This window comes from Lepidochelys kempii, chromosome 14 (genome assembly GCF_965140265.1).
Source record: "Lepidochelys kempii isolate rLepKem1 chromosome 14, rLepKem1.hap2, whole genome shotgun sequence".
Taxonomy (NCBI): domain Eukaryota; kingdom Metazoa; phylum Chordata; order Testudines; family Cheloniidae; genus Lepidochelys; species Lepidochelys kempii.
The window spans coordinates 40942612-40967958 of NC_133269.1; the positions used below are offsets into that span (position 1 = coordinate 40942612).

Here is a 25347-nt window from a genome sequence, read left to right on the forward strand (position 1 = left end):
TGCTATAAGGAGGGCTTTGGGATGTATGGCCATTGGGAGGCATTCATGGATAGAGGACAGTTCTCTCGGGATGGACTTCATCTGAGTAGGGAAGGAAATAGACTTCTAGGATGGAGGCTGGCACAACTGATGAAGAGAGCTTTAAACTAGGAATTTGGGGGAGATGGTTGGGAGATGTCCAGGTAATCTCCACGCCAGAATTTAGCATAGAGTGGAAAGAAAATGAAGTAAGAGTGGATACAGCTGTAGGTAGGAGGAAGGGCAGTGTAGATACAAGTCTAATAGGTTATACTGGTAGTAAAATAACCGTGCCTAATAGGGTACAGAATGTGAGCGAGGCCAAACAGCAAAAATGAAGATGTTTGTACACTAATGCAAGGAGCCTAGGTAACAAAATAGAGGAACTAGAGTTACTGGTGCAGGAAGTGAAACCAGATATTATAGGTATAACAGAGACCTGGTGGAATAGTCGTCATGACTGGGCTACAGGTATTGAAGGGTCTGTGCTGTTTAGGAAAGACCGAAATAAAGGTAAAGGTGGTGGAGTAGCACTGTCTATCAATGATGAGATAGAATGTAAAGAAATAAGAAGCGATGAAATGGATATAACTGAGTCTGTCTGGGCAATAATTAAATTGGGGAAGAAAACTATTAGAGCCTCCCCTGGGATAGTGCTTGGCGTGTGCTATAGACCGCCGGGATCTAATTTGGGTATGGATAGAGCCCTTTTTAATGTTTTTAATAAAGTAAATACTAATGGAAACTGTGTGATCATGGGAGACTTTAACTTCCCAGATATAGACTGGAGGACGAGTGCTAGTAATAATAATAGGGCTCAGATTTTCCTAGATGAGATAGCTGATGGATTCCTTCAACAAGTAGTTGCTGAACCGACTAGAGGGGATGCCATTTTAGATCTGGTCTTGGCGAGTAATGAGGATCTCATAGAGGAAATGGTTGTAGGGGATAATCTTGGCTCAAGTGATCATGAGCTAATTCAGTTCAAACTGAATGGAAGGATTAACAAAAATAAATCTGCAACTAGGGTTTTTGATTTCAAAAGGGCTGACTTTCAAAAATTAAGGAAATTAGTTAGGGAAGTGGATTGGACTGAAGAATTTATGGGTTTAAAGGTAGAGGAGGCCTGGGATTATTTTAAATTAAAGCTGCAGAAGCTATCGGAAGCCTGCATCCCAAGAAAGGGGAAAAAATTCATAGGCAGGAGTTGTAGACCAAGCTGGATGAGCAAGCATCTTAGAGAGGTAATTAAGAAAAAGCAGAAAGCATATAGGGAGTGGAAGAAGGGAGGGATCAGTAAGGAAAGCTACCTTATTGAGGTCAGAATATGTAGGGATAAAGTGAGACAGGCTAAAAGTCAAGTAGAGTTGGACCTTGCAAAGGGAATTAAAACCAATAGTAAAAGGTTCTATAGTCATATAAATAGGAAAAAAACAAAGAAAGAAGAAGTGGGACCGCTAAAAACTGAGGATGGAGTGGAGGTCAAGGATAATCTAGGCATGGCCCAATATCTAAACAAATACTTTGCCTCAGTCTTTAATAAGACTAAAGAGGATCTTAGGGATAATGGTAGCATGATAAATGGGAATGAGGATATGGAGGTAGACATCACCATATCTGAGGTAGAAGCGAAACTCAAACAGCTTAATGGGGCTAAATCGGGGGGCCCAGATAATCTTCATCCAAGAATATTAAAAGAATTGGCACAAGAAATTGCAAGCCCATTAGCAAGAATTTTTAATGAATCTGTAAATTCAGGGGTTGTACCATATGATTGGAGAATTGCTAACATAGTTCCTATTTTTAAGAAAGGGAAAAAAAGTGATCCAAGTAATTATAGGCCTGTTAGTTTGACATCTGTAGTATGCAAGGTCTTGGAAAAAATTTTGAAGGAGAAGGTAGTTAAGGACATTGAAGTCAATGGTAAATGGGACAAAATACAACATGGTTTTACAAAAGGTAGATCGTGCCAAACCAACCTGATTTCCTTCTTTGAGAGAGTAACAGATTTTTTAGATAAAGGAAACGCAGTGGATCTAATTTATTTAGATTTTAGTAAGGCGTTTGATACTGTGCCACATGGGGAATTATTAGTTAAATTGGATAAGATGGGCATCAATAGGAAAATTGAAAGGTGGATAGGGAATTGGTTAAAGGGGAGACTACAACGGGTCCTACTGAAAGGTGAACTGTCAAGTTGGAGGGAGGTTACCAGTGGAGTTCCTCAAGGATCAGTTTTGGGACCAATCTTATTTAATCTTTTTATTACTGACCTGGGCACAAAAAGTGGGAGTGTGCTAATAAAGTTTGCAGATGATACAAAGCTGGGAGGTATTGCTAATTTAGAGAAGGACAGGGATACCCTACAGGAGGATCTGGATGACCTTGTAAACTGGAGTAATAGGAATAGGATGAAATTTAATAGTGAGAAGTGTAAGGTCATGCATTTAGGGATTAATAACAAGAATTTTAGTTATAAGCTAGGGACGCATCAACTAGAAGTAACGGAGGAGGAAAAGGACCTTGGAGTATTGGTTGATCATAGGTTGACTATGAGCTGCCAATGTGATATGGCTGTGAAAAAAGCTAATGTCGTCTTGGGATGCATCAGGAGAGGTATTTCGAGTAGGGATAAGGAGGTTTTAGTACCGTTATATAAGGCACTGGTGAGACCTCACCTGGAATACTGTGTGCAGTTCTGGTCTCCCATGTTTAAGAAGGATGAATTCAAACTGGAACAGGTACAGAGAAGGGCTACTAGGATGATCCGAGGAATGGAAAACTTGTCTTATGAAAGGAGACTCAGGGAGCTTGGCTTGTTTAGCCTAACTAAAAGAAGGTTGAGGGGAGATATGATTGCTCTCTATAAATATATCAGAGGGATAAATACCAGAGAGGGAGAGGAATTATTTAAACTCAATACCAATGTGGACACAAGAACAAATGGATATAAACTGGCCACTAGGAAATTTAGATTAGAAATTAGACGAAGGTTTCTAACCATCAGAGGAGTGAAGTTTTGGAATAGCCTTCCGAGGGAAGTAGTGGGGGCAAAAGATCTATCTTGCTTTAAGATTAAACTCGATAAGTTTATGGAGGAGATGGTATGATGGGATAACATGGTTTTGGTAATTAAATATTCATGGTAAATAGGCCCAATGGCCTGTGATGGGTTTTTAGATGGGGTAAGATCCAAGTTACCCGGGAAAGAATTTTCTGTAGTATCTGGCTGATGAATCTTGCCCATATGCTCAGGGTTTAGCTGATCGCCATATTTGGGGTCGGGAAGGAATTTTCCTCCAGGGCAGATTGGAAGGCCCTGGAGGTTTTTCGCCTTCCTCTGTAGCATGGGGCACGGGTCACTTGCTGGAGGATTCTCTGCTCCTTGAGGTCTTCAAACTACAATTTGAGGACTTCAATAGCACAGATATAGGTGTGAGGTCTTTTTTAGGAGTGGTGGGTGAAATTCTGTGGCCTGCATTGTGCAGGAGGTCAGACTAGATGATCATAATGGTCCCTTCTGACCTAAATATCTATGAATCTATGAGTCCTGGCTCCCTGCCCTGCCCCCTGCTCCAACCAGTAGATCCCACTCCCCTCCCAGAGCCGGAGCGATAACCCTACTAAGATTTCTTTGTTTACGCAGCCTAGGTTCGCATTACCCCTTTTGGCCATTGGGTCGCACCAGGAGCTTGTGTTCAACGGGTTATCCACCACGACCTGCTTCCCAGGTTCGAGTCCCCCATCCTGTAAGCACGGCCTGCACCCCTGTTTCTAGATGTTTACATTTTGCTGTATTAAAATATACATTGTTTGCTTGGGCCCAGTCTACCAAATCGCTCCGTATCAGTGACCGGTCCACTTCATTATTTACCACACCCCCACTGTTTGTGTCATTTGTAATCCTGATCCATGATGATTTTATGTTTTCTTCCAGCTCATTGATAAAAGTCATTAGAGCAGCCCAAGAACCAACCCCAGCAGAACCCCATTGGAAACACCCCTGTTACATTTGGGGAATGTGGGTTCAATTCCTGCTCCACCACAGATGACCTTGGGCAAGTCACTTAAGCCTCTCTGTGTTTCCCTTCTGGATAATGGCACGCCCGACCTCCCGGGGGTGCTCAGATAGCAGGAAAAGGGGGTACGTCAGAGACCCGGAGAATGGGGCAGCACTGTGTTGTATAATGGGACGAAGGCCTCGCATCTCTCAGAGCCTCGTAGAACAGCTCCACGGATGATTTCCCTCGCTTGGAGAGTCGCACAGGATAGGCCAGAACGTCCAGGTTCCTCTCCACTTCGCTGACCCTTTCCCGGATGTTATTCACCAGGTACCAGGCCTCGCCATTCCTGTCGGAGTAATGGTTCAATGCCAGGACAAGTTTTCTGACATACTTCCGAACGATTCTGTAGGTAGAGGAGGGAGAAATGGGGGTGGGTGGGTTCACCAGACAGAATTTCCAGTGTAAGACATTGTCAAAAACACACTTATGCTGCATCCCTCTCCGCTAGTGATGGCTACACATACAGGATAACAGCCTACTACTACTACCACCTAATGGAGCCCAGCCTTTAGCTGGAGTGGCAGAGGTCGGTGCCGCATTGCTAATGATCGTAGGTTCAAGCACGCTGTGGGATTTCTTAGAAAAAGAATCTCTCATATGCTGATCAGAGATCATCAGAACTGACCCAAACCCAGAGCCCAACTTGGGTGGTGGCTGGAGGGGGAGATTTCCATCCCAATTTCTTCCCAAATTCCTTCATCTCTGTGATTCACTGGTGACTACATGTGAAAGCGGCACCCCCTAGTGGCTGCAGTGCATAATGCAATAGAAGGGGCTGGCTGATGAATAAAGCTGGGTGGGAATCCAATTTACCGTTTCAGGGGAAATGCCGTGAGTTTGAAATTTGTTGCTGTTCTGAAATGAAAACAACCAAAAAAATTTCAACATTTCCTGTCAAATGGAAAAATTGTTTCAGGCCAATAAAAACATTCTGTTCATTTATATGATTAATTAAATTAAATTATAAAATTATAATTATATTATATTATATTAACATAAGAACGGCCACACTGGGTCAGACCAAAGGTCCATCTAGCCCGGTGTCCTGTCTTCCTGCTTCAGAGGGAATAAACAGAACAGGGACACATCAAGTGATCCTTCCCCTGTTGTCCATTCCCAGTTTATGGCAAACAGAGGCCATCAACGGACCTATCCTCCATAACCTTATCTAGTTCTTTTTCTAACCCTGTTATAATCTTGGCCTTCACAACGTCCTCTGGCAAAGAGTTCCACAGATTGACTGTGCATTGTATAAAGAAATACTTCCTTTTGTTTGTTTTAAACCTGTTTTAAAATACAGGACCTTGACAAATGAGAGAATTGGCCTGAAATCAGCAAGATGAAATTCAATAAAGACAAGGGCAAAATGCTTAGGAAGGAAAAATCAAATGCACCGCTACAAAGTGGGTACTAACTGGCTAGGCAGCCGGACGGCTGACAAGGGCCTGGGATTTCTAGTGGATCGCACATTGCATATGAGCCAACAGTGTGACGGCAGCTGTGAGGAAGGCTAATATCGTTCTGGGGTGTATTAACAGGACTGTCGTACGTAAGACACGGGAGGTCGTTGTCCCGCTCTGCTCCACATTGGGGAGGCCTCAGCTGGAATCCGGTGTCCAGTTCTGGGCACCGTGCTTTAAGAAAGATGTGGGGAAATTGGAGAGGATCCAGACGAGAGCAACAAACAGGATCAGAGGTTTAGAAAACCTGACCTAGAAGGAAAGGTTAAAAAAAACCTGGGTGTTTTTACAGCTTTCCAACGCAGGGGTTCTCAACCTGTTCCCCTCGGCTTCGGCTTCAGCCCGGGTGGCGGGGCTCAGGGCCCCAGGCTTCAGCCCTGTGGCAGGGCCAGATTCACCTTTTGTGGGCCCGGCGCCAAATATGGGCACCCCTGGGGGCAATGGAGCTGGTGCAGAGAGGTCGGTCCCCGGAACGAGGGGCCGGCCGGGAGCAATGGGGCATGGCATGGCGAGGGCGTCCCCGCTCCGCCCAGCCCCGCCCAGCGCGAGGGCAAACTGGCAGTTGCCAGATGCAGAGTGGCCTGCCCGGCCCTGTGCTGCCAGTGTGCCCCTTGCCCTTGGAGGTGGGCCCATGCTGTGCCCCCCGCCCCCGCAATACCCCACCCCAGACTCCCTATGGCCAGAGGCCTCCCCCTGACCCAATATGCCCAGCGCCCCCCTCACACCCTCCCACAAATGCACAGCACCCTGCACACCACCACCCCTGCCCAGCGCCCCCCTGCCCACACGGGCCTCACCGCAACTGCCCAGCACCCCACACAGAACCCCCACTCCCTAGTGCCCCGACACACACAGATCTTCCCCGCCCCCTCACAGCCCAGCACCCCCCCCAGTCTCCCCCAAGCCCCACGTCCCCACCCCCTGCCTCCCGGCCGCACTCACCCGCCCTGCTGGGGAGGCGACTGTGTCCGTCGGCCTCAGCCGGCAGCGTGGCCAGGGCTAGTCTGGTTCCCGGGCCGGGAATCGCTGCGGCCCCTCGGGAGTGGTGAGAACAGCCAGGCCAGGGCTTGCCCCGGCCGGGCTCCCTCAGGACCCACTTGCCTGGAGGGGCCCAGCCAAGCCCCCCTCACTGCTCCCCCCCAAACTGCCCGAGGCTGGCCAGGCTTCTGCACCAGTCCCAGGTGGCTCAGCATTGGGGAGACGGGGGGGGCGGGGGGCTCCACAGGTGGTGGGAAGCAGAGACTGCCCGGAGCCGGAGGTGCACTGGGGTCCGGCCAGGGGGCAGAGAGGAGCCGGCGGGTGGGGCCAGGGAGCGGAGCCCTTGGCGGGCCGGCCGAGAGGAGCAAGCGGGGGGCAGGCGGGGAGCCAGCGGGTTGTCGGGTTCTCGGGGCGCAGTGCAAGCAGAGCAGGCCGGGGCCCCTTCTGAGCATGGGCCCGGCTCCGTGGCGCCATTGTGAACCCGGCACTGGCCCCAGGCGGTGGGGTTTCGGCTTCCTGCCCTGGGCCCCAGCGAGTCTAATGCCGGCCCTGCTTGGCGGCCCCCCTGAAACCTGCTCACAGCCCCCCACGATTGGCCGGCCCGGCGCAGCCCTCGGCTCGCCCTTCGGCCCGGGACCCCAGGGGGAGCGGCTGCCCTGTTCCCCCTGATCGCTCTCCACCTCCAAGGGGACCCCGACCGACGGGGCCCTGGCTCCGTGGGGAGGCTGGGGTGTAGGGGGGGCCCAACCCTTGCAGGATGGCCCTGGGGCCGCCGGGAACCGAAAGGCTCGTGGTTCCCCAAGGATCACGTCCTGTGGGGAAAGCTCCTCCAGGGACTGGGCTCCTGCCTGGCTCGCGGCTCTGTCCCCGGGGTTGGGGAGCCTGGGGATGGGGGGGAAGGGGGGTGCCCCCCCCCCCTTGGCTGTCCCCACTAGAGGGCCCTGCTTATTGCACTCGCTGCTGCGTTTCTTCCTTGCACTCGCTGCTACCTCCGGGGGTTGAGTTTCCTGGGCGAGACGGATGCAGCTGCAGTTCCGGGAGCCAGCCGGGGGTTGAGCCGCTGCTGGCCGGGGTGGGGGGAGCCCTGCCTCCAAGCCCCCTCCGCGCCCAGCCCGGGGGTGGGGGGGCTTTCTCCGGGCTCTGCCCGCACCAGCCCCTGAGCCGGAGCCTGCAGGTGATGGGGAGACCTGGGGGCGGTCGGGGGGGGGGAAGCGCTGGGGCTGGGGGCAGCAAACCCGCCCGGGAATCAGAGCCCAAGTCTCCCAGGCAGAGGGGGAAGGAGACAGAAAAGCGTGGGGGAGGCAGGAAAAAAAAGGGGGGGCGGAGTCAGAAGGGGGGCAAGATACTCCCAGCCCCCTCCAAATCTGCCCCGGTCCATTGGCATCACCCTGGACAGACTGACTTTCCTGGGGACAAGCTGAAGAGCTGAGAGAGGAAAAGCCAGTTCCTGCCCCCAGCCCAATCTAGGGGATTGTGGGGGGGGGGGGAGGATGGCTTTGTGGGGGACAGTGCCAGGGAAAATCCCCCAGAACCGCCCCTTTGATTCGGCCCTTTTCTAGCGTTTGCCTCGGAGACACTGTTCCTTGGCACGGGGTCCCCGGTGGGTTTCGTCCTGCTGGGAGGGGCCGGGTCTGCGCTGGAAGAAAGAGACCCGGCGTTGGGGTCTTAAAAACGTCCAGCAAGGAACAGACAAGGAATTGCCAGGCTGAACCGGAGCAGGGGCCTTTATGGTGCCACCAGCCGCTCCAGAAAACCACCTAGCGCACTGGGTGCTCGACCCTTTTCCTCATTTGCGGACCCCCTAAAAAGTTTCAGATGCAGGTGTGGATCCCTTTGGAAATCTTGGGCGTAGTCTGCAGACCCCTGGGGGTCTGCAGAGCACAGGTTGAGAACCAGTGGCCTATGGTAACGACAACCTTTCGCGGACCCCTTAGACATAGTCTGTGGAGCCCCAGGGATCTGCGGACCACCGGCTGAGAACCACTGGCCTACCAGACAATGGTGGACACAGGTGCCTCCCTAACCCTCTTAGCCAGGGGTTAGTGCAAGTCCTGAAGGATTCGGGGTTAGATCCCGTCCCAACCACCGGCTTATGTCGGTCATCCTTCCACACTGTATAAAAATGCGCATATAGTATTACAAAGATTGAAGTCTGGACAGCTGGATCTGATGGCATAAACCTAAAGACCCAGCTTCCGTAGCTCATAATCTGTGGCCGACAGGGTGAAGCCAGTTACGGGGATGGGGCAAAATCACCTGTTGTTAGCCTGCAATATATACGGTTTGAGGCATTGGCTGTTGCACCGTGCAGCCACTAGATGGAGACAAAAAACTTAAGTGGTGTTAGCCTTGGGTACACTGAGGCACTGGCTGTTGCACGGTGCAGCCACTAGAGGGAGACAGAAACCCCACCTCGTGTTCTCCTGGGTTAGACATCCCAGAATGGGAGGATGGGAACAGAGTAGTTCCAAAAAAATTTCCAAGAGAACATTTTCCCACTGGAAAATGCCATTTCTTCGACATCAAAACATTCTGCGGGAACTTGTTGGTTTCTGCAGAAATTTCATTTCGGAAGGACTGTTTTTTTCCCACGTTTATTTGGTTTTCTGTTCTATTATAAAGAACAATAGAACATACCATTTAAAAAAGCCCAAATCAAAATGAAACATTTCAGTTTTATTGAAATAAGACATTTTGGTTGCCCCGACAGAAGGCGATTTTTGTTTTGTTTTTTTTTTAAACAGGACATGGGGACATTTTTCTCCTTGCGGAATGAAAGCCAAATTTCAAAATCCCAGGATTTCCCTTGAAACAGAAATTCTGGTGCCCACCCAGCTCGAGTTGGGACGGAGCCCTAGTCCCCCCCAAAACAGGGGAATTGCTGATTTCAGGAACCGCCACCAGATTCCAGAGCAAAGCAGCCAGCCTGCCACCCTGAGCTGGTGGGATTTTCCAGGGAGCAGCTGGTACTGAGTGGGGGGTGCTTCTTTTTTCCCCCAGGAGCTGGTAGCTTTCCATGAGGAGTCGGCGCCTCTCTGCAGGGTGCAGCGGGCTGGCGGAGAGCCCTCCGCAGGGACGCCATGCAGGAGAATTATGAGACGCTGATATCTCTGGGTAAGGATTCACTCTCCCTCGCTTAGTGGTTTGTCTAATAGGCCTGAAGAAACGTGAGCGCCTTGGATTTCTGCAGGGAGAAGATCAGCCCCTAGAGATCCCATGAGAGACAGAGAGAGAGAGAGACCGTTTTCCACACAACACACCCCTCTTCTCCCTGAGGGACATTCAGAAACAGCCAAGTTCCTAACCTCCCCAGAGACTTCAGTGGGGGCAGAAGGGCTGTAGGTACTTGTGCTTCACAGTGGCTAGCAGGTTTGCACCTCTGGCTAGCAAGTATCCGCTCAGTTTTCCCCAGCCCTGCCTCCTTACAGATTTCCCCTGGTCTCTGCACCTGGAGAATCCAAGCCAGAGATCTTTCCCCTGCAGAGTTCTTTTAGGGTGCGTCTACACTGCGCATTAAGCCTGGGCTTTGACTCTGGTTTCAGCCCAAGCCCCTCTTCTGTCTGCACACAAATCATTCTGACTCAGGTCGGTGAGCACGCAGGACCGAGGACCCTACTTAGAAGGGTGGCCTGAGTCCAAGCCCTGTCATTTTGCAGTGTGGACACAGCTCAAGCCGCAGACCTGAGCGCAGTGTGGACGTGTTGCCCTGGCTCTGAGACCCGAGGCTAGCAATTGTAAGCCCAGATTTACAATGCAGTGCAGACACTCAAGCGCTGACTTGGAAACACCATGTTCAGAAGCCAGGATCCAGATTGACAGTGTGATGTGGATATGCCGTGAGCTCTTGCTGTTTGAGCAAGCCTGGTGCAGTGGTGAGGGTCTTTGCGTTGGGTGGGGGAAACCAGCCTTTGATTCCCTGCTCTGCCATGGACTGTGTGTGTGTGATCTTGGGAAGTCACTTAGGGAACATCTACATGGCCAACGACAGCCCGCCCCCGTCCCTAAGCTTCAGAGCCGAAGCTCCGACCTGAACGTCTACATGGCTATTTTCAGTGCCGGAGTGAAGTCTGTCAGCATGGGCTCTGGGACTCACTGCCACGGACTGCTGCTTGCAGTGTAGACACACCCTTAGTGTTTCTGGACCTCAGGTTCTGGGCTGTAACACGGGGATAACAGCTCTGCCCTATATTTAGGGCCCACCAGATTCACAGCCATGAAAAATATGTCACGGACCATGAAATCTGGACTTCTGTGTGCTTTTACTCTATACTGTTGGGTAAAAGTATACAAAAGTACACAACGTTTCTCAAACTGGGGGTCCCCACCCAAAAGGCTATTGTGGGGGGGGGGGTCACGGTATTGCCACCCTTCCTTCTGTGCTGCTGCTGACTGCAACGCTGCCTTCAGAGCTGAGCACCCAGCCAACAGCTGCTGCTCTCCGGCCCCCCAGCTCTGACAGCAGCACAGAAGGAAGGGTGGCAATACCGTGACCCCCCTACAATAGATTTGCGACCGCCTTTTGGGTCGGGACCCCCAGTTTGAGAAACGCTGAACCTGAAGGGCTTTGAGTGTTTCTATTTTGCCGTTTTTAACTACCTAGTCATGTTTGGTTACAGCACCGTGAAATTTAAGATTTAAATATCTGAAACCGTGACGTGCAAGATTTTTAAAATGTTATGGCCGTGAAATTTACGCAAATGGGCCATGAATTTGGCAGGGCCCTACCGATATAGAGGACAATATGTTATTCACCGACAGCAGTCAAATCCTGTCTATGTCGGAAAACATCAATTTCATCGCACATGCACAAAGCAAGGAAAATCTATTTCATAAGAACATAAGAACGGCCCTACTGGGTCATCTAGCCCAGTGTCCTGATCTGCGAAGGTCCATCTAGCCCAGTGTCCTGTCTTCCCCCAGTGGCCAATGCCAGGTGCCCCAGAGGGAATGAACAGAACAGGTCATCATCAAATGATCCATCCCCTGTCACCCATTCCCAGCGTCTGGCAAACAGAGGATTTCCAGTGATAATCATCAAAATTCGCGGCTGGACAAAGCAAGGAAAATGCTGCTGGAGAACTTAGTAGAGTTTGATTTAAGGCAATTTACTTGGTAGATTCCTAGGCCAGACGAGACCACTATAAACATTTCGTCTGACTTCTTGTCTAATACAAGCCAGAGAACTCCCCGAAATAATTCCTAGAGCAAGATCTGATGTGAGGTTGACCATTTGTGTGTTAACCATTATAAAACTTTAACTTTCTGAATCGCAATGTCTACTGTCATTAGAGAATTATTATCGGGGGTCACCCCCTATAATTTCCCACAACCGTGGGCACTGAAATTGGTGATAATTTTTAAAAATGCTTAAAAATAAACCTGGGTGTTCTCCATCAAAATGATACCAAAATAAAAATTGAATTCTCCCAAAGCCTAACTAGAGACTGAAAGGAGCTCAGATGCTGTGGCAATAAGGAGCCACGTAAGAGAGATCTGAAGTCCATGGAAAGTCAGTGGTCATGCAGCAGACCCTGCACTGTTGATCGATCTTATTTCGCCTTGCGCTGCTTTTGCTAAGGGAGGGGGAGCTGGGCTGGTGGTTGTCCCAGGCAAGACCACCCTGGCCTGCAGTGCGTCTAATCGCCGTCTCATCCGTTTCTTGTTAGCAGAAGAGATGGCCATCAGCATGCCACGGATCACCGCGATGGCCGAATCCCACCGCAGGGAGCTGGTGTCGGGTAAGTCCCTGCAAGTCAGAGGCGACGAGAGATTTGCAAAAGTCGTTAGTGACTTAGGAGGGTGGAGGCCCCAATTTGAGCCACCTCTCCAGGAGGCCTGAAAGCCCTGAGCAGAGCTGGATTAAATGTCTCAGATTAACTTTTTTGTGGAGGAAAACTACAGCGACCCCGAAGCATTGTGAGAATTGGTGCTTGTTGCGGCCGAAAAAAAAATAAAAAAAATTCTGGAAAATTGAAGCGTTTTGACTTTTTCCCAAACAAAACTGTTCAATTTTCCGCTTCGAGAGGACATTTTGTTTCAAACGTCTCCTTTTCCTTAAGTAAACAAAATGAGCCAGCAAAATCGTTCCAGAACGGTCAAAATCCAAACCCAAGGGTTGGCATTTGGTCAAAAGGAAATGTTGCGTTCGACCCCAAATGAATGGGTTTTTACCGTTTTGGTTTCCCCAAAATTAAAAAAAAAAAAGTAAATAATTTTTGGTTCGACCCGAGACTATGTTTCCCCCCTCAATTTCTTTGGAACAGCCGGTGAACCAAAATATCTGTATTCACCCAGCCGCCCTCTGCCCTTTAAGGGATGTCAGGTTCTGGTTGTCCCAGTAATGGAATGACGAGTGGCTCTTGCTACTTCAAGCCAACGGGATTTTGTACTTGATCTATTGGCTGAGGGGCTTCCATGGGGAAGGCATTCACCCAGCTGAATAATTCAGCCTGGAATTTCCAAAAAATCCTGACGGATTCCTGTGTCCAGATCCCACAGGATTTGGGCCCACAATGATCATCTGCTGCCTTGGGCTTTGAAAGGGAGTTAGGGAAAAGATACTGGATTTGTATCATTTTCCCTTTGTATCTTTCTGATCCGTCTACCTAGGTCAAGGTGTCAAATGCATGTCGTGGAGATGGTCCAATCCCCTTCTAATCATGGACCATGTGCTGGAATCAATCCATGTTTCTCACTGTGTCTCTGTGCAGTGCCTGGCACGATGGGGCCCTGATCCCAGCTGGGGCAGGGACTGTCTCCCGCTGTTTGTCTGTGCAGCGCCCGGCACAATGGGGCCCTGATCTCAGTTAGAGCCTTTATGTACTGCTGTAAAACAATCAACCCAGCCTGATTAGTATCCCATCAAAACTTAATCTGTCCTCTTCTCTCCTCCTGCCAGCGGGATTTCCGATTTCTAAACCTGACCTGCTCTCCTGGATGGAACGAGGGGAAGAACCATGGGTCCCAGATCTCCAGGCCTCTGAGGACGGGGAGATCCCGAGAAGTAGCAGCCCAGGTGAACAGGAGTAAAGCCAAGGAGAAAAACCACATACGAGTGAAATATTTAGACTGTGAGCTTTTGGGGGCAGGGACAGTCTCTCACTGTGTGTCTGTGCGACACCGGGCACAACGGGGCCCTGATCTCACTCAGTTTCTCTAGGTTCTGCAGTGGGGAGATCCTCCTCCCTCGTGACTCACATCTGGATTCTCTTTCCCTGTAGGCGAAGGGTCAGCGAGCGAAGAGGAGGAGGAAGAGGAAGAGGAGGAGGAGCCACCAGGATCTCCTGGGAAAACAGAGCCGCAGGGGACATCCCCGGACAAAGAGGAGGTGGAGAATCCCAGCCCGGGGCCGGATGGGAAGCTCCAGAACTTGGAGGGGAAGAATCAGGACAAACCTGCAGGCCAGACGGTAGTCCCCAAGCAGCTGCCGGCACCCGCAGGGGTGGACAAGGCATTTCGCTGCGCCGAGTGCGGGAAGACCTTCAGCCAGCGGTCCAACCTGATCCGGCACCAGCGCCTCCATGCCACAGACAAGCCCCACAAGTGCCCCGAGTGCGAGAAGAGCTTCAGCGAGCCGGCGGCGCTGGCCAGGCACCAGAAGTCCCACGCCGCCGGGAAGCCCTTCCAGTGCGGGGACTGCGGGAAGGGCTTCAACTGGAGCTCCCACCTGGAGCGGCACCGGCGGGTCCACACCGGCGAGCGGCCCTACGAGTGCGAGGACTGCGGGAAGGGCTTCAGCGTCAGCTCCCACCTGGAGCGGCACCGGCGGGTCCACACCGGCGAGCGGCCCTACAAATGCGAGGAGTGCGGCAAGCGCTTCACCGTCAGCTCCACCCTGACCCAGCACCGCCGGGTCCACGCCGCCGACAAGCCTCACCGGTGCCAGGACTGCGGCAAAGCTTTCGGGCTGGGCGCTGCCCTCCTGGCCCACCAGCGGAAGCACCGGGGGGAGAAGCCTTTCCAGTGCCCCGAGTGCGGCAAAGCCTTCAGCTTCACCTCCCACCTGGAGCGGCACCGGCGGGTCCACACCGGGGAGCGGCCCTTCCAGTGCGACGACTGCGGGAAGAGCTTCAGCCGCAGCTCCCACCTCTACCGGCACCGGCGTGTCCACACCGGGGAGAAGCCGCGGAAATGCGCCGACTGCGGGAAGAGCTACCACCTCGGTGCCGCCACCGTGGCCCAGCTCCAGGCCGCGCCCGCCGGCAGCGGGAGGGATCCCACCAAGTGCGCCGACTGCGGGCGCCGGCGCGTGCCGCCCCCGGTCCCCGTGCCGGAGCCCCCCCCGGCGCCTTTGGGCTGCGCAAATAAGCCCCACAAGTGCCCCGAGTGCGGGAAGGGCTTCGGACAGAGCTCCTCGCTGGTGAAGCACCAGCGGATTCACACCGGCGAGCGGCCCTTCCAGTGCGGCGAGTGTGGCAAACGCTTCGGCTGGTGCTCGGCCCTCATCAAGCACCGGCGCATCCACACCGGGGAGCGGCCGTACCGCTGCGGGGACTGCGGGAAGGCTTTCAGTGTCAGCTCCCACCTCGACCGGCACCGGCGCGTCCACGCTGGCGACAAGCCACACCGCTGCCCTGAGTGTGGGAAAGGCTATGGCGAGCCGGCGGCGCTGGCCAAGCACCAGAAGTCCCACGCCGCCGGGAAGCCCTTCCAGTGCGGGGACTGCGGGAAGGGCTTCGCCTGGAGCTCCCACCTGGAGCGGCACCGGCGGGTCCACACAGGCGAGCGGCCCTACGAGTGCGGGGACTGCGGGAAGGGCTTCAGCGTCAGCTCCCACCTGGAGCGGCACCGGCGGGTCCACACCGGCGAGCGGCCCTACAAATGCGAGGAGTGCGGCAAGGCCTTTGCCGTCAGCTCCACCCTGGCCCAGCACCAGAGGGTCCACTCCGGCGGCCGGCCCCACCGCTGCAAGGACTGCGGGAAGCGGTTCGCGGCAGGGGCCCAGCTGCTGGCCCACCAGCGGGCCCACCGGGGCGAAAAGCCCTACCCCTGTGGTGTCTGCGGCAAGAGCTTCGGCTTCATCTCCCACCTGGAGCGGCACCAGCGTGTCCACACCGGCGAGAAGCCGTACAAGTGCCCCGACTGCGGCAAGGCCTTCAGCCGCAGCTCCCACCGCAACCGCCACCAGCGTGCCCACGCCACCGCCGCCCAACACCGGCCCTTTAAGGGAGGGGGCGTGGCTGAGGCGGAGAAAGGCTCCGCCCCCACTGTCCCGACCAAACCACAGAGAGGCCCAGCCGCCGCCGCCGGTGCCGAGGCTGCCCTCTCCCTCCTGCCAACCTGGTGGGGGGAAGGGGAGAGAAGGAGCAGCCAGCCCCCGGCCTGGGCGGAGGATGCCACAGCAGCATCCGTGCCCTTCCCCCACGCTGCCGGGGGGCTGCGGGGGTGGGGCATGAAAGCCTTCCCTGCCCCAGACGTGGCTCCCGCCCCATGGCGGCTGGGGGATGGCAGCTCAGGCTGGACTTCCGCCCTGCCCCAGGAGGCCTGGCCCCAGCTGCCGCCCACTTCCTAACCAGCCTCCCGTCCTTCTCCGGAGCTGTTTACCGGGGCCAGTGGCTCCCCGCCCCCTTCCCAAAACGGGGGACGGACAGCAGGCCCTCCTCTCTAGACTGGCAGGCCCCCAGGAAGGGGACAGACAGTGGGTGCTCCTGGCAGCTGTTGGGCGCTAACCCAGCCACCCCACAGGGCAGGGAGACAGCCTGACCAACGAGAGGTGGTCTCCCGCCACGCGCGCACCCACCCACTCCCTGTCCCATGGCCGCCCCTGGCCTGAGGATGTGTCACCCCAGAGAGCACCAGGCTCACCCCCGGATCCCATGCCTGAGGGGGATGGGAACCAGAGCCAGAGGGGAGGAGGTCACTTGAGTAGCAGGGAGGCGTGGGGGGTGAGAATTTGCAGGGGATGGGGGGTGAATTAAGCACCTGGAGCACAAAGGAGGAGGTGAGGACCAGGTGCTGGGAGGGGGCTGCATTGTGCATTTGGGGGGTAGGGTTTCCACCAGTCCGGTTTTCACCTAGACAGTCTGGCTTTTGGCTTGTGTGTCTGGGTGCCATTTGACAGGCCCTGATGGCCGTTTTTTTTAAGGGTGGGGGGAAGAGGCGGAGCAGGGGTGTGGGACATCAAGGAAAGAGGTGAAGAAGTGGGCAGGGCCTTGGGGGAAGAGACGGAGAAAGGGGAGGGGCCTTGGGGGAAGAGACGGAGAAAGGGGAGGGGCTTCAGGGGTCCAGTTACCAGCCATTAGAAAGGTGGTCAACTTATTGGGGGGGGCTGGCAGAGGTGCGGACTTGTATTTGGGGAACTGGGGGGGATGGTTGATGAGGGGTGCAGGCGACTGGGGTGCTAGCAGGGCCAAGGGGAGCCTGCCTCTGACTGAGCATTGTGGGAAGGAAGAATCTCATCTCCACACTCAGCTGAGCGTCACATTTATACCATTCCCCATCAACCAGCCCCCCAACCTGAGTGCCTCTTCTATATGATTCCCCAAAATCCTGAGTGGTACATTTATACCGTTCCCCAATAACCCCCCACCCTGTCACATTTGTACCGTTAGGCGAGTGATCATTCACATTTCTGATTCAGGGAACGTTTCACAGGAGGCTCCAGGATTTTCGCCAGCACCAACACTGACAATTGAGCAAGTAAGGCAGAGACCCCCACGGGGGAGGCAAGTGAGACTCCGATCCCATTACCAACATGAGATACCGTCAGGAGTGAAAGGAGGAGAGGTAGGGAGGCTGGATTTGGGACAAGTCCAGGTTTGCTCTTTGGAAGTCAGTGTCTGAGCACTCGTTGCACGGGTGAGAAGCCAGAAATATCTGGGGCGGCAGGTGCCGATCTCTGTGTCTACAAATGATGCTGCAGAAGGACTAAAGGGGGGTGTCTCCCCCAGTTCCTCAAGATGGCAAATCTGACCTGAGAAGGGAGCCAGAAGAGATAATAGTCCAGGCCGCATCAGAATGCAGGCCAATCCCCTCCACTGAAGCTGCAGAAAGGCCTGACAGCCCAGCTGTTGTCCAGGTGGGGACAACAGAGACCCTGTCTGTCACACTCACCCCCACAGGTACACTCGCAGCAAGGGACTAGAACTGGGATTGAAGACAGAGACTCTGCTGGAACCTGTCCCCTGTCTGAGAGAGCGGCTGCCAGCAGAGAAGGAGTTAACATTACAATATCCTGTAACTGTAACAACGGATTCCTTACCTCTCACTAAACCCAGATCCTGGGATTTCCTGGGGCTGGGACATTTGCTTTTAGAACTGGATTCATTTGTCTGTCTGTTTGCTTGTCATTCCTTTTAACTTAGTAATGCTCTTTACTGTTTGGGGTGACAGGACCTAGGATCAGCCATGGACTCTGATATCTTTCCCCTGTAAATGCAGCCTGCCTGGATCGGGATCAGTGCATTCAGCTTGGGCAGAAGGGTACTTTAATTTTATTTCTTGCTTTTCACTAGCTGTAATAAAGTAGCACTTACGTTTCCAACATTCCCAGAGTCCGGAGTCCTCTGTTCTGAAAAAACTTGAGTCACAATGGGCCTTAGATGGGGTGCAGGAGTCTCCCAAAAAGTCAAGACTTTATACTTAGATTGTAAACTCCTTGAGACAGAGACTATCTGGTCTCTATTTTGTACAGCACCAGGCACAGCGGGGTCGTGGTCCGTGACTGAGGTTCACAGGCACTGTAATAATATAAATAATCAATGATAGTATTAATTTGATTTCAATTAGAGAATGAGAAAAGTTGCATATGGAAAAACAAATCCTTAACTCGTTTGAGTTAAGGTTCTATTTTTTTTCTCCTCCTCTTGGACATTCTGAGGCCAGAGTTAAGGTTGTTTTTCTTTTCTCCTCTTTGGAGTTACTAAGATCAAAGTTAATTTTTCTCCTGCCGAAGTCAGGGTTAAGGTGGCTTGTTAGTTTCAATGTGCAATACGCAATATTTGATTTGAGTGACTCTCTGAGCCATGTGGATATTTCACTATTTAGCTGCTCTTCTTTTCATCCTTCCATGCCATTGTTTTAAATCTCTATGGTTTTAATTGGCTGCCGAGGTTTTTTTTTTAAACAGGAAGGAGCAACTTTAACTTGATGTTAACTCAGATTTTTGATGAGAATAAAATGCCATCATAGGGTATCAACCTACGACATCAAGTATAGATGTGAGATGTGTAAATCTATACCTGTGTGTATTCCCCTACAAATAAATACGATTCATAGTTTCTCTGGCCAGAAGGGACCATTGGGATAATCTAATCTAACCTCCTTTTATACCACAGGCCAGAGTATTCTCCCAGAATAATTCCTACAGCATATTTGGTAGAATAATTTAGGGTATTAATTTTGGGTACCTCACGCTCCTTTCCTACCAATGCTCTCAATAAAGATGAAGCAACTCAGCAAATAAGGTTACCTGAATTTCCTGTAGGTTTGCTGGTTGGCAAGGGGAAACTGAACGGGCCCAGGTAGGTAGGTTGGTTCTGGGAGCAGAGCAAGAGAAGTTTGTGAGCAGATGAGCTGCCTGAAAAGGAAACTACTTATATTGGGCTCAAACCGCAAGGCTGGGGCGGAAACAGGTGGATGAGAACAGAACTGATGAAGCTGGACTAGACGAGGCTATTAACGGGGGGGAGGTATTTCGAATGTTAGTTGGAGCGGACCTGTGTGAAAACTGCTCCGGTGAGGTCTGGCGGAGAGCAGGTTGATTCGGTGGCGTCCGGCTCTGCTTTACATAAAGCCCTGGTGGGCCGGGAGCGAGTGTAGTAGTGAGGATGAGCGGGGAGAGGCGGGGTCGCTTGGCCGCGGTAGGGGAGCGGCTGGCGGCGATTGCCCGCTGCGCGGTGGCGGCGGGAGTCGAGCTGCGAGCCGCGTTGCAGGAGGAAGGACCGGCGGCAGTAGCTGCAGCGGCGGCGCCTGAAGGCGGCCAGGTGCTGCAGCCGGAGAAGATTGGGGCAAGCTCGTCCGTATTGGCTAGGCTGGGTGAGCTCAGGCTGAAACCGCTGAGGAGTGGGGGCGCAGAGCGGGGCCCAGGTACTTAAAGGGGGTCGGGGAAAACTCGGGGGTTTCTCCTGGGGATTAGGGTACAGTGAAGTACACGATAGAGGCAGTTTAGTAGGGTAGGGCTCTCTAGATTGCTAGGGGAGTTTTAAAGAAAACGTGGTTTGGAAAGTGTTGCTTCTCTTTATGCAGCTCGTCAGTATAATTCTGAATAGATTGTCATCTTGGGTTTAGTTTGTTTTATTTATCTTTGGTTCATTTTTTTGCAGTTAGGATCAGCCCTTCACCAAACACCTATATCTTAATTCTGTGTGTTTTTTCTTTTATTCTTTTTTTGGGGGGGGGAGGATAGAAGTGGGTTGACTTTTCTGTTCTTTAACATTGTTTTGTAAAGAAACATTCTGATCTTTCTGCTCCTAGGGATTTACTGCCTAGGTGGGGTTTCATGACAGTATTTTTCAGGTACTAAATAAAAACATATGGAAAGTAGACTGGGGATTTTCAAACTTCCCTGCGCCACAACCCCCTTCTGACAACAAAAATTTCTGTGTGACCCCCAGGAGAGGGGACTGAAGCCTGAGCCCACCCAAGCTCTGCTGCCGTGTGGGAGGGGACAAAGTCCCAGAGGTTCAGCCCCAGGGTGCCTATAAGCTGAGCCCCTCGGCCTAGGGCAGCTTCTGCTTTGGCCCTGGGCAGTGGATAGGGTTGCCAAACCACCAGGAGTAGCCTGGAGTCTCCCGGAATTAAAGATAAATCTTTAATTAGAGATTGTCATGTGATGACATCTCCAGGAATATCTCCAACCAAAATTGGTAACCCTAGTGGTGGGGACTGGGCTTCGACCCTGTGCCCCAGCAAGCCTAAATCAGCTCTGGTGACCCCATTAAAATGGGGTCCTGACCCACAATCTGAGAACTACTGAGGTAGACAATCTGGGACTGTTGGTTCTGAGCTGTGGGGTGGAGATTCTGGAACAAGAGCTGTTCCTGCTCTGTGGATTAGTATGGTTGGTGTGCAGCAGTTTAGTACCTTATTCCTGTCTCCCGTTTTTGCTTTGCACACATTTCTGTTTGTTTGTAATAGAAGCATATAGTGATGTAAGTTGCACTTTTGATTAAAATGGACCTTGAGGGAGTCTTCCTAAATAGATTTTGTTTCCACACACAAAAAATTCTGTATTCTAAGTTTGTTTCAGCCCAGGAGAACTAGGAGGAATTAGCAGCTCAGCATCTGGTCAGTGAGAGTCCAGGGTACTCAAAGGTACAATACTCTTCAGTATGTGATTTGCTCTGTAGTGGTTGCTCCCTGAAAAAAAATAGTTTTGGCTGCTGTAGGAGCCTTGTTTTGACTGCTGTGGATTCTCTAATGAGTGTCTCAGCTTGGGTTTCCTTGCAGCCTGCAGATCTGCTAAGCAGGAAGATGATAAAAGCAAGCCCCAAGAGGAACTTATCCCAGCAACCACTCCTGCACCCCGGCAGTGGGAGGAGGTGTTTGCCTTGGAGGCTCCCTCTACCATCCAGCAAGACATGAACCAAGAGATGGGCATGTTGGCACTAGGTGAGCTGTACAAAAAACTGAATTTATGCTGTTTAAAGGGGTTCAGATTAATGGAAGGAGGGCGAGGAAGTGCAGCTACTCCTGTCTGCTGAAAGCAAAGTGAGAACACTCGCTCTGTCTGTAGTCCAGGAGTCCCTAGACTAGAGGCGCTGATTATGACCCTCCTTTGCTAGTTGCTATACAAACAGCAAAAAGACGATTCCTGCCTTTAGGTGCTTTCAAATTAAGTAGAAGATAAGATTGGTGGTGGGGCAAAAAGGACTGGTAAGAAGTCCTTGTCAAGCTGAGAAGATTATGGTCCGTGTGGGTCCGGATCTCTGGCCAAACTTCTTTTTCCCACGAGGCACTAGTCTTCCATCATGGGAGTCCTGTGCTGTGGTGCATCCTGGGAAAAGTAGCTTGACTCGTAGAGGAGAATGGGGATATGAGAAAACTGAAGTACAGCTCTCTTGAGGCACTGCCAGCATTTCTAAATCAAAGTAGTTTGGTTCTTGACCTTTTGTCAAAAATTTCAGGGAGGGCGGAGCCCATTTTCCAATGAGCTCTACAAGGGGGGTGTGTTTTTCACTGAACAGTAACATATTCTACTAGATTTTCTTTGGCAAAGGGGAAACTTGTGTTCTATTAGATATGGGTGTTCTTCCTTTTGTTTAGAAACTATTGTGAAAAACCAGGAGGCAATGAGGTCGCTGATGGCTGAGCTGGTGCAAAGCCTGGGCGCTGTGGAGCAGAGGATCCGTAACATAGAGCAAGAGATGGGGCTGATCACTAGATTCACCCAGGAGCTAAATGAATTGGGTGAAGACAACTGGACTTGAAGGTGCTCATGACTTGCCTCGGGTCAGGTACAAAACTAACTGCCCTGTTCCACATTTCACTACAGCCCCCATGGCCGTTGATCTGGGCTATAATAGTTCTTTATTGACTCTTCAATCTGTGTGTTAGGGATGAGTTTTTGTGAAGGATCTAGAGAAGTTGTTAACCAGTTTTTATGGGAGTGAGGCAGCTAAGATGCAAAGTGATTTTGCAAAAGCACTTACCTTAACAAATTAATTGGTTTTTTTTAAGATGTGTGCAGGTTTTGAAAATGCTGAAATCTCCATTCTCTCCATTGGTAGACTTAGAAGCCTCTATGTTGTAGAGCTTCGGAGTCAGTTGCTTCTCCTTTTCCCTAGTTGCCAAGATATTGATGGGTTCCCTAACAAAGCTTATTGTCCCCAAAGCAAAACCATTCCCTCACTGGGTAGATTATTCTTCCTCTCACATAGACATCAACTGATCTGGTCTCTTGGAATCCTGCCTCGGTCTAAATATCCTGATGCACAATGAACAAACAGTGGGCTGCATTAAAGGAACAAATCTATTTATGTTCTCATGAACTTTTGCAGATTTTTATAATAAAGGAAGCTTTTAGTCTCCTATCAATAACAAACAACACGAGGGATTTGTGCACGTTCCAGCTCTGTTGACCACTTTCACATTCGCTTAAAGATCCCTACAGATGGATACCTAGAAATAAAGCAGTGGCCGTTAATCTCTATTTGATCGGGGGCTCTGTTCAGTTTTTTTAGCATTCAGGCATGGAATGTAGATGCACCTGAAATGCTCATGGGGGTGGAATATTCAACTATTCTGGATTGGAAGGCTGGATAATTTTTTGTCTGACCGTAAGTCAGTTCAAGCAGCCTTGGCATATTACCAGTGTAACAGACTTTCACTGCTACTACATATTTTAGTCTGTATTTCCACTAATACCTGCTCTGCTTCTGGTAACCTGAATTGTTTATAGCAGATCAAATACTAGTTAAAATTCCTTGGTCAGTAACTGATTTTTGGGAATTTATAAAACATGCTAGTCCATTGATATTAGGCCAGCGATAGAAGTAGCTGATGAATTTAAAACAATAAAATGTATGAGGATAAATTGATTGCTTTATTAGTAAACCACATTTAATGAGATCTAGGGGCACAGATCAGCTGGTGTAAATTTTCATGGCTTAATGTAGCTCTGGTAGCCTATACTAGATGAGGATCTGCCCTACTATCTTAAGAGTACATTTTTAAAAAAAGGCTTGTTTTAGACGCAAGCCCCAGTCTCTGGTTTCTCTAAGAGAAAGTTTGGGATGGGTGGCTCTGAAGAGGAGCGGAGGCTGGTGGTTCTTGCCTGGCAGAAAAGTCTGCACTTTTCTATTTATCTGAATGTATTTATTCCCTTTCTCTTGTTCTGATGCTTTTGGACAGAAAGTGATGTGTGTTTTATGTTTGCATAACTAAATTGGACCATGATCACATTCACTGCACCTTAGTAAATGTTCAGCTGATGGAAAAAAATTGAGTCATTTGATTTCTCTCTCGCGCTTCCTAGCAAGCAAAGTAGATTCTTGGGGTGCAACAGCCCCTGTTGTTCTGCAATTCCTACCAACAGGAGGTAACCCCACTACCATTGACTGGGGAGAGTTTGGATAGAAGTAGTCATGGCATCAGCTGGGGTACATGACATTTAAGATTTCCTTGTTTGGGAAGCTATGGCATTATAGGCTAAGGTGTGAATTTAAACCAGTGTAGCTAAATTGGTATAAATCCCTGTGTGGACACTTTTTTATACCAGAATAAGTGTCCACACTGGCAGTTACACTGATGTAGTTAAATTGGTGTAACTTCCTGTCCAGACAAGCCCCAAGGAAAAAAGTCCAGCTAAACAACTGCTGAAAATTTCAATTTTCAGCAAGTTCTGTAGTTTAAGCCCATTAAGTCAGTGAGCCCTGGTGCATAATTTTGTCTGTGTAGCCAGGGAAGAGTTAAGAACCTTCATGAAAACATCACTGTCCAGTAGATATGATTCAGGACTGACAGAGCCAGGTCTTCCAGTGATTTGCTGCATAACCTTGGATAAGTCACTTTCCCTTTCTGTAATATGGGAATAGGGACACTGCGATGAAAGCTCTTAGCTGTAATTCACAGGCAGGGTATGCTGACCCTTAATCTATAATGAGATGGGACTCTTGTTAAGTTTTGGCCTGAATTACTTCCTGTGGCAATGAATTCCACAGTCTTTCACACATGATTAAAAGTATTTCCTTTGATCCGTTTTGGATTTCCTACATTTTAATTTTAGTGAAGGCACTAATATTTAGTTCACAGTAAGGTGGGGTGTGAATCTACCCCATGCTAGCCTGCCATGGACTATGTCCATGTGGACCCAGCTGATGTGCATTAGTAGTTAATGTGCTTTGATTAGTACTGTTTCAAAGAGGACTAGTTGAAAACACATCAACAAACTTAACGCATATCAGCATGGTCTACATGAAGAGTTCCTAGCAGGTTAATGTGGGGTGTGTACACACACTCTCTTACTGTAAATTAACGGGTTCATGTAGACCAGCCTGACATCTAGTCTATGCTACAGACCTATATCAGTATAACCACATTGCTCAGGGGTATGAAAAATCCATACTGTTGAGTAACATAGTTATATTGATCTAACCCTGTGTATAGTCAGCGCTATGTCGATGGGAGAGCTTCTGGCATTGACATGGCTACCACTTCTTGGGGAGGTGGATTAACTATGCCAACAGGAGCCTTCTCCTGTTGGCATGGGAGCAGCTTCTCTGAATGCTACAGCAGCACAGCTGCATGTGTGCAATGTTTTAAAGGCAGACCTGCCCTCAGTGTCCCCTTGCTCACCTGCTCTTTCCCTTCTCCATTTTAGTCATATTGCTATAGCTTTTTATCATGTTCCCTCTTATTCTTTTCCTCTAAGGTTTTGTCTACATGTGAAAGCTACTCTGGCATAAGGTAAGGAGTGAATTTTAAAATTCACAATAGCTGTTCCCAAATTGCTGTGTGTGGACACTTATTCCAGAAGAAGAGTACATTTTTCTGGTTTAGTTTAATCTACTTCCAAAATGGATTAAGCTAATTCAAATCCCCCTCGAAAGTGGATTAAACTAAACCAGAAAAAGGCGTGCTTATTCCAGATTCAGTGTGTCCACACATGAAGGAATTCAAGCATAGCTATTCTAGAATAACTCCAGCTGCAGAAAAGCCCTACACTGAACCATTCCAATCTTTAATCTCTGTCAAATTCTGGCTTTAAATTCTGTTCAGGTTCTCGTATCATAAATGTAGTAGAGTGCCTTCCACTTCATTTCACTTGTCCTCTCCCCCAGCAAAGGACTCTGGACAGGTGGAAAACCAAGTTCGATACTTTTACTGCTGAGGCCAGTCACAAATTAATCATGCTACTCTGTATTATCTAGCCCCACCCCTCACCATCC

The 25347-nt window shown here is 50.6% G+C and overlaps 2 protein-coding genes and 1 long non-coding RNA gene across 9 annotated transcripts; 2 read left to right on the forward strand and 1 right to left on the reverse strand.

The window, feature by feature from the left end:
- Positions 1–3592: 3592 nt before the first annotated feature.
- On the reverse strand, positions 3593–18078 carry LOC140897927 (L-amino acid oxidase Cdc18-like). 4 transcript variants are annotated; one of them, XR_012154873.1, is made up of 4 exons: positions 6485–7374; positions 5632–5794; positions 4896–4937; positions 3593–4425 (listed from the first exon to the last, which is right to left on the reverse strand). XR_012154873.1 is itself a non-coding variant. In XM_073311226.1 (3 exons), exons 1-3 carry the CDS (start codon positions 18003–18005, stop codon positions 4143–4145), a joined length of 336 nt encoding a protein of 111 aa, XP_073167327.1. In that variant the 5' UTR covers positions 18006–18078; the 3' UTR covers positions 3593–4142. The 4 variants fall into 4 exon arrangements, 1 of the variants encoding a protein (XP_073167327.1); XR_012154874.1 differs by lacking the exon at positions 4896–4937; XM_073311226.1 differs by lacking the exons at positions 5632–5794; positions 6485–7374 and adding an exon at positions 17995–18078.
- LOC140897895 (uncharacterized) lies at positions 7438–16414 on the forward strand. Of its 4 annotated transcripts, none has more exons than XM_073311130.1 (5): positions 7438–7694; positions 9521–9634; positions 12190–12258; positions 13419–13535; positions 13741–16414. In XM_073311130.1, exons 2-5 carry the CDS (start codon positions 9601–9603, stop codon positions 16029–16031), a joined length of 2511 nt encoding a protein of 836 aa, XP_073167231.1. In that variant the 5' UTR covers positions 7438–7694; positions 9521–9600; the 3' UTR covers positions 16032–16414. The 4 variants fall into 4 exon arrangements, with proteins under 4 accessions (XP_073167231.1, XP_073167228.1, XP_073167230.1 ...); XM_073311127.1 differs by having other exon boundaries at positions 7439–7694; positions 12187–12258; XM_073311129.1 differs by having other exon boundaries at positions 7439–7694; positions 9524–9634; positions 12187–12258.
- Positions 16804–23361, forward strand: LOC140897937 (uncharacterized). The gene is made up of 3 exons (XR_012154884.1): positions 16804–17941; positions 20909–21070; positions 21725–23361. It is a non-coding gene; the product is annotated as an uncharacterized lncRNA (long non-coding RNA).
- Positions 23362–25347: the final 1986 nt, after the last annotated feature.

What these genes read in the sequence shown, in the direction of transcription:
- LOC140897895 (XM_073311127.1), top strand. Translation starts at nt 9,601, where the DNA reads ATGCAGGAGAATTATGAGACGCTGATATCTCTGG. An exon ending in CCGCAGGGAGCTGGTGTCGG is followed by an intron (nt 12,259 to 13,418) that starts GTAAGTCCCTGC and finishes TCCTCCTGCCAG; the next exon opens with CGGGATTTCCGATTTCTAAA. An exon ending in CCCGAGAAGTAGCAGCCCAG is followed by an intron (nt 13,536 to 13,740) that starts GTGAACAGGAGT and finishes CTTTCCCTGTAG; the next exon opens with GCGAAGGGTCAGCGAGCGAA.
- LOC140897927 (XM_073311226.1), bottom strand. An exon ending in ACGGCATTTCCCCTGAAACG is followed by an intron (nt 4,426 to 4,895) that starts GTAAATTGGATT and finishes CTCTACCTACAG; the next exon opens with AATCGTTCGGAAGTATGTCA.